Source organism: Motacilla alba, chromosome 1A (genome assembly GCF_015832195.1).
Source record: "Motacilla alba alba isolate MOTALB_02 chromosome 1A, Motacilla_alba_V1.0_pri, whole genome shotgun sequence".
In the NCBI taxonomy this organism is placed as follows: Eukaryota; Metazoa; Chordata; class Aves; order Passeriformes; family Motacillidae; genus Motacilla; species Motacilla alba.
Genome location: NC_052031.1, coordinates 43553638 through 43571041, shown reverse-complemented (window position 1 = coordinate 43571041; position 17404 = coordinate 43553638). Strand labels below are relative to the sequence as shown.

Sequence of the window (17404 nt, the reverse complement as noted above, 5' to 3'; positions counted from 1 at the left end):
CCCTCTACTGCCATATACCAGAATTAACAGATGGTTCTGTGTAACCAAATTCAAATTTGCTTAAGTTTGTTATTCTCTCTGTCCTTATAAATGAACAGAGAAGGGGAAATAATATCCATAATTATTACAAAATATGCAAAGCATTTTATAAAGTGTGAGTTTGGGCTAGACATATTTTCTGACTTTCAGTGCCATTGCCCTACATTTCAAAATTTAACACTAATTTTAGTAGTCTCTTCAGAGCTCATTTCTCTGATAAATTATCCCTCTGTGAAGAAATGTGATCTGGAAAGATGCCTGAGGCACAGCAGAATTTTCCCCCAGCATTTCATGACACATGATGCTAGACAGAGGGAAGCTGCAAAACCTGCTGCTGTATATCAGCCTTTGTTCTGGTGAGGAAGGAAAGGATGAATTTAGCCATCGGACGTATCTTTTGCATAAGACAGAACAGCAGGTAAGAGTGTACCTAAAATGGAGCAAGAATGACATTTCTGTCCTACCTTTGCCTGTGTTAGGTTTTGTGTGCTGACAGGCACAAAGCAATCCTAAGTCAAACAGAACTAATCTTGGAGGAGATCACTCCCCAGGTTCTTAAGAATCACGTGGCTCTGTGGTGCTTGAGCTTTAGCTGTGTTGGGTATGTCAACTCCTTTTCCTTCTATAAGGAAAAGACAGCAAAACAATCCCACCTTTAATTCCCTATCCCAGGTTCCTATCGCTGATTTGAATGAGTGGATTTGGGCCAAATTAGCAGCCATATTTTGTGTACATTTTTAAACATGCCTTACCTTTCCTGAGGAGAGTATTATTTCTTTCTACTCTAGGTGTTTCCTGGTGATGTAACAAATAGAAGCAGGCATGGCAGGAGGGAGCGGAGTTTTCCAGTGGAACATGTGACAGCAGGGACCTGCTCCAGGTAAAGGGAGGACATGCAGGAGAGCCTCTGCCAGGCCAGTAAAAAGCCTGAGTTCATGAAGGGTACAAATTTCACACTCTGCTTTCTTTTCCCTTCAGCACGGTCCTCTACTTTCAGGCACACTGGTCTAGAATATGCTGCTTACATTTTTCAGGAGCTTTTATAATTTTTTCAGAACATAATCTCAAGTAACATAAGTCCATAGAAAAATTTTATTGTGAATGGGGGCTTTGTTCTGGGAAACTATTTTTGAAAATGCCAGGTTATCAGCTAGCCATTGCATAAAAGGCTGAAACAGAAATTTGTTGATATGTCTTTGTTTCAGTTTATTCCTTCCTTCAACCCCTCCCCGCCCTTTCTCCAAGAAATACATAAAGCTCTTCAAGTCCTCCTGGGAGGTGGGCTATATAATACTATGGTGGCAAACCTGGAAAGCTTTACCAATTCATACCACCCAACAATGTTCATTGCATGTATTTTTATTAGATCCCCATTTTCCCAATTTCTTTAAGGACATTTCAATCTTTCAGTGACTTTTTTCTTCCCCTATCCATCAGGGAGTGAAATCATGTGTCCACAGAATGTAAATAACAGCTGTTTCTACTCAATTTGCATTTATATGCTTAGCACTTAAAAATAGCTTATTTCTACAGGCTTTCATAATCTACTCAAAATTGCTTCTTAGTCAGAGGTACTAGTGAGATGTTAATGAAATCCCTTTGGACTGGCTGATCAAAAAGGCACAGAAACAACAATGAAATTCTTCAAATGACTGATCAGTTATGCTTCTGAGTTACACTTCAGCAATTGACTGAAGTGTCTATTTTAATCTCCTTGGGCATTTTAAGATCAGTTCCTTGGGCTGCCTTAACGGGGCAAAATATGCCAAGTGAGGAAATTAATGGTTAAAAAAATCTGTGCTGAACTGGTAGCGTATTTCTAGAAAAATTAATTTATCATACAAATACAGCTGAACAGGGAAAAAAAACAAACAAAAACAACACCTGGCAAGGTATTTAAAGGGAACAGCTCATTTGCCAGTGTCACAGATCTTTGAATAAACAAACCCCTTATGCCCTGAGAATAACTGAAAAACAGCTCTTTGGGTTTTATACCACTATTTTCTTTTGCTGACATTTGATGAACCCTAAAGAGGATCCACATTTGTATTTATTAGTGCCTAAATGAAGATTTTAAGAATTATGTCCAATTACTGTGGGGTTTTTTTCTCCACAAAACTTCGGAAGCCTTTCACCTCATTATTTTGCCAAGTGTCTCAACTTGAACCATTTCTTCAGATTTCTTTGATCCTCTGAAGACTGAAAATTACAGAACAATGACATTTAGTGACTTTTGGTATGGTTCATTTACTCCAAGGTTGAATGTGTAAGAAGATGCTTACTCCTAAGTGCAGATTTTGTTTGGTGTTACAGAAATGCACTTTCTTCTCTGCATAATTGTTTGTTCAGAAGAAAAATCCTTTTATTTTTACAGGAGTCTCAATTGGGGCATCTCTGAACGGGAGACTCTGGACCGGTGACTGGAATTGTTTAGAAAATACTAACTACATGTGTGAGTTGCTGTATGTATAAGCCTGTACCAGACTCATTCAGACTTGGTACTCTGAACAGACAAAGGTAATCTAAGATCAGGTAACCTCTAAAAATGTTGTAGGTTCACACTACCCGATTTCAGAGAGCAGGTTTGTCTTTCTAAATTTAAAAAAAATGTCCCTGATGGCAAGAAGGACTTATACTGGGAACGTAAGAGGAATATAGATGGCTTATATTCACACTAGTTGGGCTAGTTCCCTCTAGAGCAGACTCCTGTATTCACATCCCACAGTGCTCCATGGGCTCCTTCTGGTACCCCTCTAGAGCCAACATGCAATTCTGATTTTCCTGTGTTGTCTTTCAGTTTGAAGTTTGTGAAACGGTGTGAAACTGTCCCTCAGCCTGTGAGAAGGGTGCTTTCCTAGTGTCAGAGGGAGGGTACGTGCTGCACATTCTGGGATGCAGTAAGCTTTGAGGGCGCAGCCAGCTTGGGTGGTTTAGAAGAGCACGTCTTGTGAAGTCAAGCAAGATGAGACCTTGGGAGCGGTGCTTGGTGCTGTCCCTGCAGCAGTGGGAAGCCACTGCTTTCAGGAGGGCTTGTGAAGGTGTGGGAGCAGCAGCAGGGGCCTGAGCCTTGCTCCCAGACTGCCCCAGTAACAACGCGCCCAGAGGGATCCTGAACTTCTCTCTGCTGCCGGCGCACCTCCATGTGGTAAACCAGGGTCCCGGTTTCACCTGCCAGAGTTACACAGGTATTTTCACTGCAGATAAATGCAGCACTGCTAAAGAAACACAAGGCTTTTCCTGCATCATTTCCACAAGGTCCTGAGTTAAAATCTTGGTCCTATTGAAACACAACACTAACCCAGTTCTAACAATTCAAGCATTTGTCCCTGGACTGGACAAGGCCTGGCTAGGCACTGTGAAGGTACTAACCACTGCTGCTCTTCTCTTCACAGCCCATGGTGTCACCTTTCAGCCTTACCAGTGGCCTCTCTGGGTTTATTTCAAACCTTTCTCAAACAAATATGGCCATATAAAGCCAGTGAATTGTAACCCCATGCAGCCAAAACTAGAGCGTGTTTCTTTCAGTATTAAAATACAAATATATGCTCTAGAAAGGCAATTTCTCTGTCATTTTTCTGACCTCTGCTTATGAGGAATTTTCCATGAATTTTATTTGCTCTGTGCTTCTACTCTGATAGGAAATCCTTTTTTCTTCCTCTAGTTCTAAATTTTGTGGAACTTGCCACCACTCTGTTACTCCATCACTAATGCTAGGGTTTTAACTGTAGGAAAAATGGCATGGGGGAAAGGGAATTCTGTAAACACCTATTCTTGGAAAATAACAAATGAACCTATACTGAAGCCAGTCAGTATTAAAAATTACAAACTAAATGTTAAAAAGGATATGAAGCCTTATGTTACTTATAACAACCAAACAAATGTTAACTAATTAAGGGTCAAGGAAATTTTTTTCCTACCATTTGTTTACTACTCAATAAAAATCATCACTTTGTCTTAACTAAAGCAAATGTGAAGACCACTCCTGCAGCACAGCTCTGATGCAGTGTAACTCCTACAGACACTGGCTTCAGAGAAACAGTACTTAGCATATTATTTGTTTAAACAAATGAAACACATTTGAATGAGAAACTAGCAGTGTTTAAGACAAGAAACCTCAGCAGTGTTTAAAAAACTTAGTGCTAATGACTAGGATTGTTTAAGAAACACTAATCTTTGCATGAAACTATTAAGCTCTGTTTTGTTACCATTAGTGAGTAGGAAATACATGTTTGTACAGAAGGGTCACGCTTCAATAGTTTAATCTTTTACTTAGGTTAATTTTTATTCAACATGGTTATGGCTTAGTGCAATTACAGAGAAAAATTGAAAGAACAGTGAAAAGTAACTTTCATGGTGAACATTTTATTAGTTTTAGCGGAAGAGATGCTAAAACCCAGTTCTTGCAGAATTTTTTTAATCACCTCACATTTTGCTGATAGGGGGATCCTTTTGCTAAGTAATTAAACTTTGGTAGCAGTCAAAACTGGTCTTATTTAAAAGGTAAACTGCCTCCCACCTGACATTGTTTTTCATCTTGACAAGCAGTAAAGCTGAATATAAGCACAACTTTTTTCTGTATTTATGTTTCATAAAGACCAGTTGGCAAAGCTTCTTAGTTCTATTGGCTGTGCCAACATCTTGTGTTGTCTCTATACAATGAAAAACGTTGTGATACATACACCTACATCATGACCTTTAATAAAGTGGCATGCCAGGCCATATACTTCTACTCCTCCAGAATCCAGGAGATGCAAAATTACTGAGAAAACATGCTGTTTAGTTCATGCAGCTTCCACATACCTCCCACTGCATGATCTGCAGTGTTCCAACAGCTGGAGTTATACACAGTGGAACTAACATTCTGTATCAATTGTATTTAAAGTTTCATATAATTCCATGCAAATTGCCCAGTAAATCATAATTTATCATGTTTGTTTTGTAGAAGTACCAAAAGATAACAGTTGAAATAATAGGCTCATTTCATAAGAGGTACTAGAAAGATATTTATATAAATAAGTAACTATGTTATTTCTCCAAACAGCTTATTATTTTTAGCATTACAGAGTTGATTAAATACCAGGTGAGATTAAAATCTCATACACAGTATACATTTACAAATTAAATGTGTGTGAATTCCTCTATATAGAAAACTAAGAGCTCCTATATACAGAGTACATACTACTGAAGGCTAGCAGAAACATGAAAAATGGTTTTATCTGAATTTTAAGATTATTATGCATAGTTGTGCTCCTAAATGAAAAAAAAAAAAAAGAGAAAGGCCCCAGTAGAGATAATAAAATCTTATCTTCATCCTCCCTTCACAGAAAAGGAAAATGCACCTTCAGAGGACAATTGTGTGACATATTCTAGACAATAAAATGTTAAAATAAGATCAACTGCCTTGTGCATGTACTTTTTCTGTGCCAACTGATCATAAGGGGGAGCCTTTGAAGATTAACTCAGGTTTAGATGTCCAATTAGTATCTGTCTCAATCTTGGAGATAATCCCAAATGTAATGTATTGTAGGTACACAATTTGTTCCTTTATACTGGTGACTAGTGGGTTTGCTCTAGGTCAATTTTGTTATATTGTAGCATTAAAATAAAACATACATCATCTATTACAGATGAGGAATGCAGCCTACATCTATTTTATCTCTCCGTTTTATAACTTTGTGTTGGCTTTGAGGATGGAATGAGCATGTGAGAAATTACAGCAGAGAAGCTGCTAAAATTCATAGACTGGAGAAACTGAGAAGTGCAGTGCTGGCTTTAACAAGCAGTCGGTACTGTGACTTTTAATGACCTGCCACAACGATTTATTGTGGTACAGCAGAATTCGGGCCTGACAGATGAAGTTCAGACCTATTATAACAGCAGCAAGAGAGAAGTTTCCTATAGACTTAATAGCTGGATGTGTGGGGAGGGAGGGCAGGATGGGTGGATGGGCAGGTGGGCAACTGCTGCCTTCACTGCGATCATGGGGAAGCGAAACAAAGTCATGACATTTGTCACACGGGTCACATTACTGCCCCACTGTCGACTCATTTTTTCCCCAGACTGGGATGGTGGAGCTTTTTTTGTCTGAGACACCCTACAAAAGTTAAAGCGAACATGCAAAAAAACCTTTGACCCTTTAAATGGGTCATTTAAAGTGGGAGGTGCTAAGGAGCTCCTTTTGCCGCAGTACTCCCGGGTGTCGCTAAGGGAGCAGCCACGGCCGCCCGTCGGGGCTGAAGCTGCCCGCAGAGCCCGGCCCCGCTCCGGCCCTGGCCGCTGCTGCCTCCCGGTGGTGCCACGCAGCCTGCACAGCCGCTCACCGCAGGGAAAAAACCGCCTTAAAAGCATCCGTTTGGTTTTAATCTGGGGGTAATTAGAGGAGAGGAAAGAATTCTTTTCACTAAGGCAGCAGAATTAATTGAACTGCGATTTAAACGGTCCGAATTCCTGTTCGGGAGCACTGGAACAGGCTGCCCAAGGAGGTTGTGGAGTTTTCTCCTCTGTAGATATTCCAAATGCACCTGGCTGTGTTCCTGTCACCTGCCTTAGCAGAAATGTTGGATGATATGATCTCCAGAGGTTCCTTCCAAACCTAACAATTCAGTGATTCTGTGAGTTAAGGGCAAAATTTTTGATACGTGACTCAAACAGAGTTTTCTAATGGCATGCAGGCCATGCAAGGCCTGAGGAGACTTTTAGTGAGGCATTGGAAAACCAAAAATCCCTCAGTAAGATGTACTCAACTGTCTACTATCCACAGCAACGAGCCTAAGATGCTCTGGAAGTCAATAACTACTAGATACAAAACAAATGGCTAAGTGCCCAAACTGGGATACAAAGTGCCAGAACAGACTTAACATTGCGAATTTTACGCAACTTAAGTTTTCAATTACAAAGAACAAGGGCAACAGAAAACAGAAATCCCAAACTAACTTTCGAATTTTTTTTTTTTTTTTTTTTTGCATAGAAATGGAACAATAATCAAGTGGATGAATTCTGAATTCCAAGTTTTCAAGTGAAGAGAAACAAAGACAGTTGTTTGAGACCTAGAAAACCAAGAAGAGAGCTTCAGATTGCTGTGAGAATAGTATTTTAATTGTGTCATGCCTCGGGTAACCCAGGAAAAAGATTTAGTAAAAGAAAACACAGTAAGATTGAAAGCAGCATCACAATGCAGGGAAAGATTTTAAAACATCAATGTTATGAACCAGTAACAAAAGGGCACAGGGTACTTGTAGTGAACATGTGTTTTAGACAATTTCCAGCCACTGGTCAGAAGTGGAAGTACTTTTAAAGATAGCAGCCAAGCATATTATAGATTTTAAGCTCTCAAAATACCTGAAAAACATCCAAAAGTGTTTGGGAAACACTGTGAAAGCCAGTATTTCTACAGTGATTGTGAATGTTTGATCACAAATAGGGTTTGACAGGCAAGAACAGACAAATGTCATAACAGAAGGTTATGACTGTAAAGGTTTCTCTGTAAAGCAAAATTTCTTAGCAGCATTAGGCAGCAGTAAGCAAAAATATGGAAAAAAGAACGGGGGAAAATAATTTCAAGTTTAAATTGGTTCAAGGATATCTCTTCTTACACTGATGTCAAACGGTGACAAATTAGGTCTCAGCTTTCCAAAAATAAAAGGGACTCAAGTTGCTACAGTTATAACAGTTATTACAGTTAAAAAGTTATATTCCAGGCAGAAAAAGACACTAATATGTTTATACAACTGAACTTAGAGAGTTAAGTAGCCATCCTTCACAGAGACCCCACAGACATTACTACACAACAGCAGACTTATTATGTGAGCAACATACCATTAATAAAGAGACAAAATCACTTGGCTCATGTTGTCTTGAGCATGGACTCTGGTATCTTTTAAGCACAACAGAATGAAGGAGCAAAACGATTTCATGCTCTGCCATGATAAACCATTATCAGCTACCCAGCATTTGGAGTTAAAAATGCACTGGCACTAGTTTTCTGTAAAAATATCCACAAGTATTTAAAGGCAGCCTTTTTACAAACATCCAATATTGCTTTTTCACACATAAAAGATGTTCAAGGGAAAAAATGCTATTCAGCAGTATCTTTAGAAACTAACTTAAAAGCTGAGATGTAGTTTCTCTACATCTCAGCTGAGAAGATGAGCGGTACTCCTATCAAAATCCGTAGAAAACACACGCTGGCAAAATGACGCTAGACTAACAGAAGAAACAAACCCTTTCGTACGTTATCCAAATTGCTTTGGAAGGGAAATGCGATAAAAATTTATGATGTACATGAGATAATTATTTTCTGATTATTTAGAAGGATCTATTAAGAAGGCTTTATGAAGTCACTGGGATCTCTGCAGCAGCATAATGTTCCAAGCTAGCCCTTTCTATCAGAGGGCTGATGCCTAAAACTGTAGACTGAAACAAAGATTTTTTTCCTTCTACTGAAGGAAAGAAATGTTACATGCCACAGAATACTACCAGAGGAAGAACATTTAAGCACTACAAAATGCTAAAGCAATGAAGTAGAATCAGACCAAGTTTTTTTAATTTAAAGCATTTTATCTAATAAAGAGTCAATCCTTGCTCTCTGGTATGCTACAAAGAGCAGTGATTACCTCGCTGATGTAAACAACTTCTATTGTGATACAGCTATTCCAACTTATGTACGAACACAGCATCCTCACTGAGTGGTAGTTGAGGTGGGATTAAACAAGCAAAAAAACATCCATGAACCACGAATGCACACAGAAGTTCTCAGATATCTGAGAATGGGAGATGACTTAGAAAAGCAAGTTACTGTGTCTTGGATGCTAAAAATTAACCAAGTTGGTCAGTTTTCTATAGAAAACAACAGGCTTAAATACAATCACTTGGCTGATGTAGAATTAAACATGGAACCAGGTATCTCACAAGTGTAACAGAAGAAGAAAAACTATTTGTTTTCACAAATACCTCACATAATATTTTAAATAAAAACTATTTCATTAATACTTCAATATTCAAGCTCACTGTACTAGATTCCTAAAAGAAAAAAAAAATACTGTCCCATTCAAAACCACCAAACCCTTAACATATCCATTTCTAGACTTCCAATTTTGACACAAGACTTGTATGGATTCACTTGACCAATGATAAGCCTCTGACCTCTTGAATTTAATCAGAGCACTCCATCCCTGTTACATCCTGATCTAAGACTAGTTCCATTTGCTGACCAGGAATGCGCAGCTGCCTTCACTGGCTCCCTGTTTTGTCAATGCCGTTTCATTGCTTTTAATAGAAAATAACAGTTAAATCAAGTTAAGCATGTTCTGGTACAGCCAAACATGTCACCTTCTGTAACTTTTATTTCCAATTTAAATTACAGCAAAGTCCTGATGAACAAGTTATCTTCATTATCGGTCTTTAGGAGGATTAGGATTCTTGCGTCTTCTATGATACCTAAAAGGAAAAAAAAAAGTTACAGTGAGTGCAAGCTGTGGACAGCCTTTATTTTTGTGGTATTTCTGCCCCCAGTGAGTGATCTGAGGTTACACAAAGAAGTGAAATACAAGATACACGAGCACAATCCATCACCACTCATTAGATGTCATCTCTGTTGTTTGTGGAGTTACATAATGCTACTCGTTTCTATTGCTACATCTGCTACAAGCACGCAATAATCCAATCAGTTCTACAGCTGAATGGGCACAAAGGCTGCTGTTTATTCTTAATCCTTTGTGTGAAGTTAATTTTATTACATGGTCAGCCTTGCCTTTGGCTAAAATGATTGCTATAGAACAAAGATGTTCAAAGGAGCTGCGCCAGACTGTATGTTAAATAGTGTAATATTTTGCAGAAAAACTAAAGAACAAATTATTCTGAACAAATAATGAACCATACTTTCCTCATAATTATGCATGCTAAACAAGGTAGATCCTGTCTGATCTTCATCAAAGTGAATGCTAGCCTTTGGTCATAAAAGTTCTGTCCATTTCTTAGATCTACTCCCAAAGCACATTAATTAAAAAGTTTTCTGTGGACAACAACAACAAAAAAATTTGCTTGTATTATGTCTCTATAGCTATAAAATTAGCAGCTCTTGAAAGATGGCCTAACATGGAGTGGAAGGATGTAACACACACAAGAATGCTGCTTGTTTACATTAGTATAGCTGAATGCCCAGAGTTCCTCTTTAAGCTCAGTCATGTATACGTGCACCTCTCCTCCTCCTCCATTTCTGAATACAAGGCACAGCAAAGAGCACTTTTCACCATTCCAAAGGAAAAACCTCTACTACTCTTAAGTCTGAGAATCATCCCATTGAGGTTGCTAAGGAGTAGGCAATGCATGTTCCCAAGCTGTATTTGGTTATGTCCATTGAGGGTATTTTACATATTAGATTCTGGTATGGAACTCAGTAAGTGACTCAAAGCAGTAGCAAACTGGATGTATGAGAAATTTCTACACTGTCACATATTTTACAGAAAAAAGTGGCAAAGTCTATCAAAGGAGCAGTGTTAAAAACCCCCTCATTAAATACAGTTTTCCATTTGCCTAACATGGCATTGAAAATTTTATGTAGTAGCCCAAATGCCAGAAGTATCTTGTCTGACACAAGTCATCCTAGGTTGAATCTGGTCTTTAAATTACAGAATTACAGAATTTCTAGGTTGGAAGAGACCTTTAAGATCATCAAGTCCAACCCATGTTCTAACACCTCAACTAGATCATGGCACCAAGTGCCACATCCAGTCTTTTTTTAAACACATCCAGGGATGGTGACTCCACCACCTCCCTGGGCAGATGATTCCAGTATTTGACCACTCTTTCTGTGAAAAACTTCCTCCTTAATTGTAGCCTGTATCTCCCTTGGCGCAGCTTGAGACTGTGTCCTCTTGTTCTGTCTGTTGTTGCCTGGAGAAAGAGACTGACCCCCAGCTCACCACAGCCACCCTTCAGGAAGTTGAAGAGAGTGATAAGGTCACCTCTGAGTCTCTTTTTCTCCAGGCTGAACAACTCCAGCTCCCTCAGCCGTTCTTCATACGGCTTGTGTTCCAAGCCCCTCACCAGCCTCGTTGCTCTCCTTTGGACACGCTCCAGCATCTCAACATCTCTCCTAAACTGAGGGGCCCAGAACTGGACACAGCACTCAAGGTGTGGCCTCACCAGTGCCGAGGACAGGGGAAGAATGACCTCCCTGCTCCTGCTGGCCACACTATTCCTGATACTGGCCAGGATGCCATTGGCCTTCTTGGCCACCTGGGCACACTGCTGGCTCATGTTCAGCCGACTGTCAACCAGCACCCCCAGGTCCCTTTCCACCTGAGCACTGTCCAGCCACACTGTCCCCAGCCTATAACGTCGCAGGGGGTTATTGTGGCCAAAGTGCAGGACTCGGCACTTGGACTTATTGAACTTCATCCCATTCGATTCTGCCCATGCACCCAACCGTTCCAAGTCCCTCTGCCAAGCCCTCCGTCCCTCTAACAGATCGACACACGCTCCCAGCTCAGTGTCATCTGCAAATTTACTAATGAAAGACTCTAAACCCTCATCCATGTCATCAATAAAAATATTAAACAGAACTAGCCCCAGCACAGACCCCTGAGGGACACCACTGGTGGCTGGCCGCCAAATTATTCCTGTATTTCCCTTTACTTCCAAAAGGAACAAAAAAATCAAAAAGAAAATACTTACTGTCCCACAGGATACCAGCGATGTTTTGTTGTGTAAAACATTTTGCTGAGCTCTTCAATTGTAGGACCTCTACTGTTCTTTAGCTCTTTTTCATTCAATCTGGATTTTAAAACTTGATCAAGGTTTTCTTCTTTATTATTCACTGGATCTGGCCGTGGTATGGGCTAGCAAAACAGTAACGTATATGTATGTCTTGTTTCTCCTTGTTTTATTTAATTGAGAAAGTAAAAAAGCCGAGCTACTGAGAGTAATCTGTAAAGCTATTTAACAGCTGAAACCAAAAAAATACAGAAAAATACCTGCAATTGCAGTGGCTGTTTGCTGTCCCCACCTTCCCACACCGAATGAAACCACACCACCATGGAGCAGACATGTCTAGAAACACCTATTTACCCTAGGTTCTACAGCTGATGACCCTACCCCTAAAACCAGCATTCCTGTAGTCATTATTGCAGATCTCAATCTTACAATTCACTAGCTGAATCATCAGCTTCAGTTCCACTAACACAAAAGTATCCACACCATTCCCAGTCAGAATTTTATTTGTAGCAACCATTATAATTGCTAAAAATCTTTTAGAGGACATGTAGCTTTGAGAAGAACGTCACTTATTAATTTTTTTATGCAACAGGTAAGATCAAGTTGTTTGTTTTCAATTGGACATGTAACTACTACCACTATTACAAATATTTTCCCTTGTTTTGGCCTTTTACACCTGTTTTCCTTGAGCTATGTGCAACTGACAGATTTAAAAATACTGCTATGTAATTTGCAGACAAAAAGTGCTAAAATGGCTTAGGTTTCAATGGAGAATTTTCACATGGGGTACTTGAGCAACACAGCTGCCAGCTGCACTATTTTACCAGCACATAAGAACTGGAAATTGAAACAAAAAGTGTACACTAGAAAAATTTACCTAGGTGTTAAACCACAAAACCAGATTTCATTAATGTAAAGAACACATTGAAAGTACTACTGATAGATCAAAATCAGTATTTAAAGTTCTTTGAGGCTTTTATGAACTCAATGCTGAATGGAAGTTAAAGTTGGAGTTGAAAACAGTAGCAGCAGTATTTCCTTGTATTATCTTGTGCAGGAGGACATGTGAGCCATAACCTGCATTCCAATCATCCTCTCTGAGTAGCACCCACACAGACAGGCACTACTTTCTCTGTAGTGCAAAAGTGTTTAAGTGCCTTGTTTAATTCTACTAGAGCTTCTGTATGCTGTGATACCTGAGCTTTTCTCACTCTGCAACCTTCCCTCAATTTAACTAAGAGTAAGTTCCTCCTTGTGGCAGCCGCTATATTCATCAGTCATTTACTTCACAGACGTGCTGACCACATACTAAAAAGCATTTCAAATTAAAAAAGATGCTCCAAAGACTCAAACCTATGAATTATTAAATGCCTTTACAAGAGAAAGAAATATAAATGTGCACACTTGGACATACTTTTGTATGCTCGTATGGAATCTCAAGCGAAGGGTGGTAGCAGACAATTGTCTTCAAATCCGATGTCACTGCAAGTTCCACTTTGCTATAAACAAAAAAACAAACTCATAACTTTCAGAAGTACTGAAGAACTGAGCAGCCCACATCCCAAAGAAAACTGGATTTGACCCTGCATTTCTGAATCCTTAGTAATCTTCTATAAAATAAGGGTCATAAATGTTTGATCCATAACTCCGAGTTTTTGTTTCCTCAGTCATCTTCCTTTTTCTTTTTTGATGGAGAGGAAAAAAAGGGCTAAAATAAATTATTAAAATAGCTGGAAATACGAGTTGGAAAAAAAATCTTAAACACTTAAATAGTTGCATATAAAACTCCAAACAGATGGGGATAATGATCTCTAGGACAGCATGGCTTTATAAGATGTATGGAATCTGTAATGAAATAACAGGAAACAAAGCTCTGTTTGGGGTTCTACCTTTTCTATTATGTAAAAAATGCTGAATAAGAAGTTGTACTGAGAGTTTCATTGTAAGAATATAACTTTTCTCACCTTCCTTCCCCTTCTCATGACACATTTAGCTTCCTAAAACTGTGGTGACATGAATTCAGTGTTTCTCACTATATTTGTATAATCTTTTCCCATTTCTACACAGGTTTCCCATGCAGCAGCACAAAAATAGACGGACCTTGTCTTAAAAACAAGCATCAATGGAAATTACTACTCTAAGCTAATTTTGCTCTTCCACTAACAAAACTGCAGGGGTACTGGGAGTCATCAACTTGTTTAGAATGAGTCCTGCGTGACTCTTCATTACATTGAAACATTAACTTCACAATCATTACTATCAGAGGCAGTACTTTAGCTGAAATTATAACATATACCCAATATTAGCAATAGATGTGTTAGATACTATTATATGATGACTTCAGGACAGAGAGAGAAAGTAACCCTGGAATAAACATTACATGAAAAGGCCACACATCAAAGCATGTTTACATACCAATTGTAGTCCTCAGGGAGAACTGAGTATGTAGATTTATGGCAAGCATGATACACAGCTCCATCTGCAATAAAAACACAAGTAGAGAACTCCAATGTAGAAACAAGCAGAGCTGTGCCCAATTAAGAATGTTTACATTTTCAATTTTCATTGTTTCAAGTCTTAATCAGGATTATAATCATATTCAGTTTTAGATTAACATAACCCAAATACTGTCTAAATAGAAGTTCATTTTAGTACACAGGTTTCTAGCAGTGCAATCGAAAAAACACAGTATGCAGGCAGCTATGATCTATACTTACCTTCCTAGTTGTACTGTTTTCCTGAGTAAAATCACTATATGAACAAAATACCTATAGAATTCACCATTAGGAAATATCCTTTATATATGTAAAGACATAGAGGGAAGGTCATAATTTCATTCATAGCAACGTTTATTATAAAAATCAAAAGGAGGGGCTCTGACAGGATATGCAGAGAAATGTTTTCCTCATGAGGACAGCCAGCCAGGGGGATTGAGACTCAGGCAGGTTTGTGAGTTCTCTGTCCTTGGAGACTTCAAAGACCCAGCAAGCCCTGAGCAAATCAATATGACTGCAGAGCTGACCCTGCTTTGAACAGGAGCTTGGATCACAGACCACTCAAAGTCCCTTCCCCATGGTTTGATTCCCATTTTTTTAATAGAATCAAAGAATAATTTAGGTTGGAAAAGACTTTAAAGATCACAGAGTCCAAACACAACTAATCTAAGGTGTTCAATAGCCCCTCACACAAGAATCATCCTGTAGGCATTGCCTTCCACAACAATGCAGGTATGCAGGCCTAAGGCAGGGCCTGGGACATGCCTGGAGTTGACTTTCACTGAGAACCCCCTTCCTTTATTGCCAGAACCTGAGACAAATCCACATGGAAGTTTCTGTGTCCAGTAAATTTTTATTCAACAACTACGCTTTTAGAACAGAATTATGATCACAAGAAACAAGTCTTCACATGTTCTGAGCTTTCTGTTAAGTCATAAAAAGGTTTCAACTTAGTCTAAATAAAATAACGTCAGATAATCTTTTAATACAAATAGGATTCTTCATGGCTGCTCCTAGCACAGGGAGAGAGCATTCATTGTGTCAAGACTGCAAAGGCTGAAAAAGCCAAGAGGAAACTTTTGTGTAGCTATTGTCCTCTCAGAAATATTTTAGATGAAAACTCTTAAATTCAGAATTACTGTTAGCACTTCCACTCTTCAGTTCTTCTAATTAAACTATTCTTAGCTATTAAGGAGCTGAGTTCTGGTAAACTGCAACTAGTTTGCACGTCTTCCTAAAATTTCTTTCCCTTCCTTGCCCACTTACCTCTAAAACAGAACATGTCTATTCTATTTTCTCCATTACTGTCTTTTCTACCACCTTTACTGACTTCCCTATGTCTTTCTATTGACATCTAAAATATGGACAAAAATCGAAGAAATAGTACTGCCTGTTTCTACTTGTTCTCTGTTTATGTTATGAGATTTTACTATAGCCCTTTCTCACCACTTTTCTAAGTCTGAAAAAATCAATTTAAATCTTCAATGATAATCAGTGGTAAGAGGGTAGTATTTACAAGCTAATCATTAAATTTGGGGAGCTTCCTACTTGGACCATGAAGGTTTTAAAAGCACAAAAAAAGGAAAAAACAAATAAAGATACCCTTTAGATTACTATTAGAATAAAGCATAGACTAACAGACTTGATTCTATTCAAACAGAAAAATCACTTCCATGTTTCCATTACTTTAAACACTACAGGAAAGGGGTTCTCAAGGAACTAATTTTAATATAGGACTTCCACAATTTCATTACTACTTACTTTGCAGTGGGACCTGCTTACAGGTTGCTGCTGAACGTATCCAAAGGAGGCTGGACCATGCAGTTCTAAGTGACATTGCCATGGTGACAGCAGAGAGGAAACCAGTCCTGGACAAGATGGAACTCAAAGAACTTTTTCTCTGCAGAACAGCCTCTGAAAGAAACCAGTTTTGTAACTACTCTGGATGCAAAAGACTAACAATTAAATTTCTTGAATATCTTAAGGAAAAAATTGTGCAACATAATTCTTCATTATCAATTGTTTAGAAGTCTTTATCACTTAAGATAATGGTACCTGTCTCCTTAACAGTCAAAAACAGCACAAGACTTTGTTTACTGAGAGGAAGTCTTTGAAGGTTCAACTTCAAAAAAAAGCTTCCACACCTGTGCCTTCTCACAGGCTTTTCTGCTGGTACTCATCCACCTAATATTTGCATCCTTCCTTCTGCACACTCCATAAAATTATTTGTGAAATATGCTTTTCTGGTTAACAATGTAAATATCATCACCCGTTACAAAAATAGAAATACTTATAAATACACTTGCTGTAGTTAAAAAACTCTCCAAATGCAGTTGATCAGTTTCATCCATCTCAGAAATGCACTTGAAAACTCAGAAACACCATTTAGAATACCTTAAATGTTACCCAAAATTTCACAGAAGCAGAAGGACACCTTATGTTTTCCCTATCTAGTGAAAAAAATTGCTTTAAATAGAAACTTATAATGAAACCTAGAAAAACGTAACTGGAGACAGTTTAAAAACATACACATTAAAAAAAAAAAAAAAAAAAAACCAGCAAAAAATCCAAGCATCTTGTAAAAGTACTTCATATTTTGGGCTTCAGACCATCACCAGAAAATTGCATTTTCCAATTTTGACATATAATTATTCAGCACTCTTTTTATCCGTGCCAATGCTGCTGAAGTTAGGGGAGCACCAGCACCTCCAGAGCTGCTCATAACTTGCCCTCAAAAGCTCATTAACAAAGAGGCTGCGAGGAACGCGGCGGATCTCGGTCCAAGGACAGGGGTCAGGCACCTGACAGGGGTCAGCCCGTTCCCAGCCCGTTCCCGGCCCCACTGCGAGGGCCGCTCCAGTTTGAATGGGAACAATCCCATCCCTGAGACAGCGCACAGGAGACTCCACCGCGCGTGCCAGCAACACGCGGGAACACGAAACCCGAGGCTTAGAACCAAAGAAGATATTTAGCACTACAGACAAACACTCACTAGTCCGTCAAAGCAAGCACAAGAGTACCCGTTATAAAAGTCCTGAGCGTGCCGCACAGGGTTCAGCCCCCCCGAAGGCACGCAGAGCGCCTCCGGCCCTGCCCGGCGCTCCCCCGCCAGCCCCGCGCCAGCCCCGCCGGCGGAAGCGGCGCCGCGCACCCGTTCC

At 39.2% G+C, this 17404-nt stretch overlaps 1 protein-coding gene and 1 long non-coding RNA gene across 5 annotated transcripts in view; one reads left to right on the top strand and one right to left on the bottom strand.

The window, feature by feature from the left end:
• LOC119707763 overlaps positions 1 to 14147 on the top strand; it is a 23853-nt gene extending 9706 nt beyond the window's left edge. For 2 of the 3 annotated variants that reach the window (XR_005258845.1, XR_005258844.1), the window contains exons 3-5: positions 828 to 919; positions 2414 to 2556; positions 7007 to 7881. This is a non-coding gene — a long non-coding RNA (uncharacterized LOC119707763). Of the gene's footprint in view, positions 1 to 827; positions 920 to 2413; positions 2557 to 7006; positions 7882 to 13818 lie in introns of those variants that run through there. The other variant, XR_005258846.1, reaches the window with a different exon arrangement.
• On the bottom strand, positions 9343 to 17404 carry MRPL42 (mitochondrial ribosomal protein L42). Of its 2 annotated transcripts, none has more exons than XM_038153149.1 (6): positions 17267 to 17404; positions 16008 to 16160; positions 14167 to 14230; positions 13166 to 13250; positions 11713 to 11876; positions 9343 to 9474 (listed from the first exon to the last, which is right to left on the bottom strand). In XM_038153149.1, the coding sequence occupies exons 2-6, from the start codon at positions 16087 to 16089 to the stop codon at positions 9429 to 9431; spliced, it is 441 nt and encodes a 146-aa protein (XP_038009077.1). In that variant the 5' UTR covers positions 16090 to 16160; positions 17267 to 17404; the 3' UTR covers positions 9343 to 9428. The 2 variants fall into 2 exon arrangements, with proteins under 2 accessions (XP_038009077.1, XP_038009078.1); XM_038153150.1 differs by having other exon boundaries at positions 17239 to 17374.

Bases quoted from the DNA above. Each gene is read 5' to 3' on its own strand.
- MRPL42 (XM_038153149.1), bottom strand. From the start codon at position 16,089: ATGGCAATGTCACTTAGAACTGCATGGTCCAGCCTCCTTTGGATACGT. The intron at 14,231-16,007 runs GTAAGTAGTAAT...TTTTTATTGCAG, and splicing joins TAAGCAGGTCCCACTGCAAA to ATGGAGCTGTGTATCATGCT. The intron at 13,251-14,166 runs GTATGTAAACAT...TTTTGTTTATAG, and splicing joins CTCCCTGAGGACTACAATTG to CAAAGTGGAACTTGCAGTGA.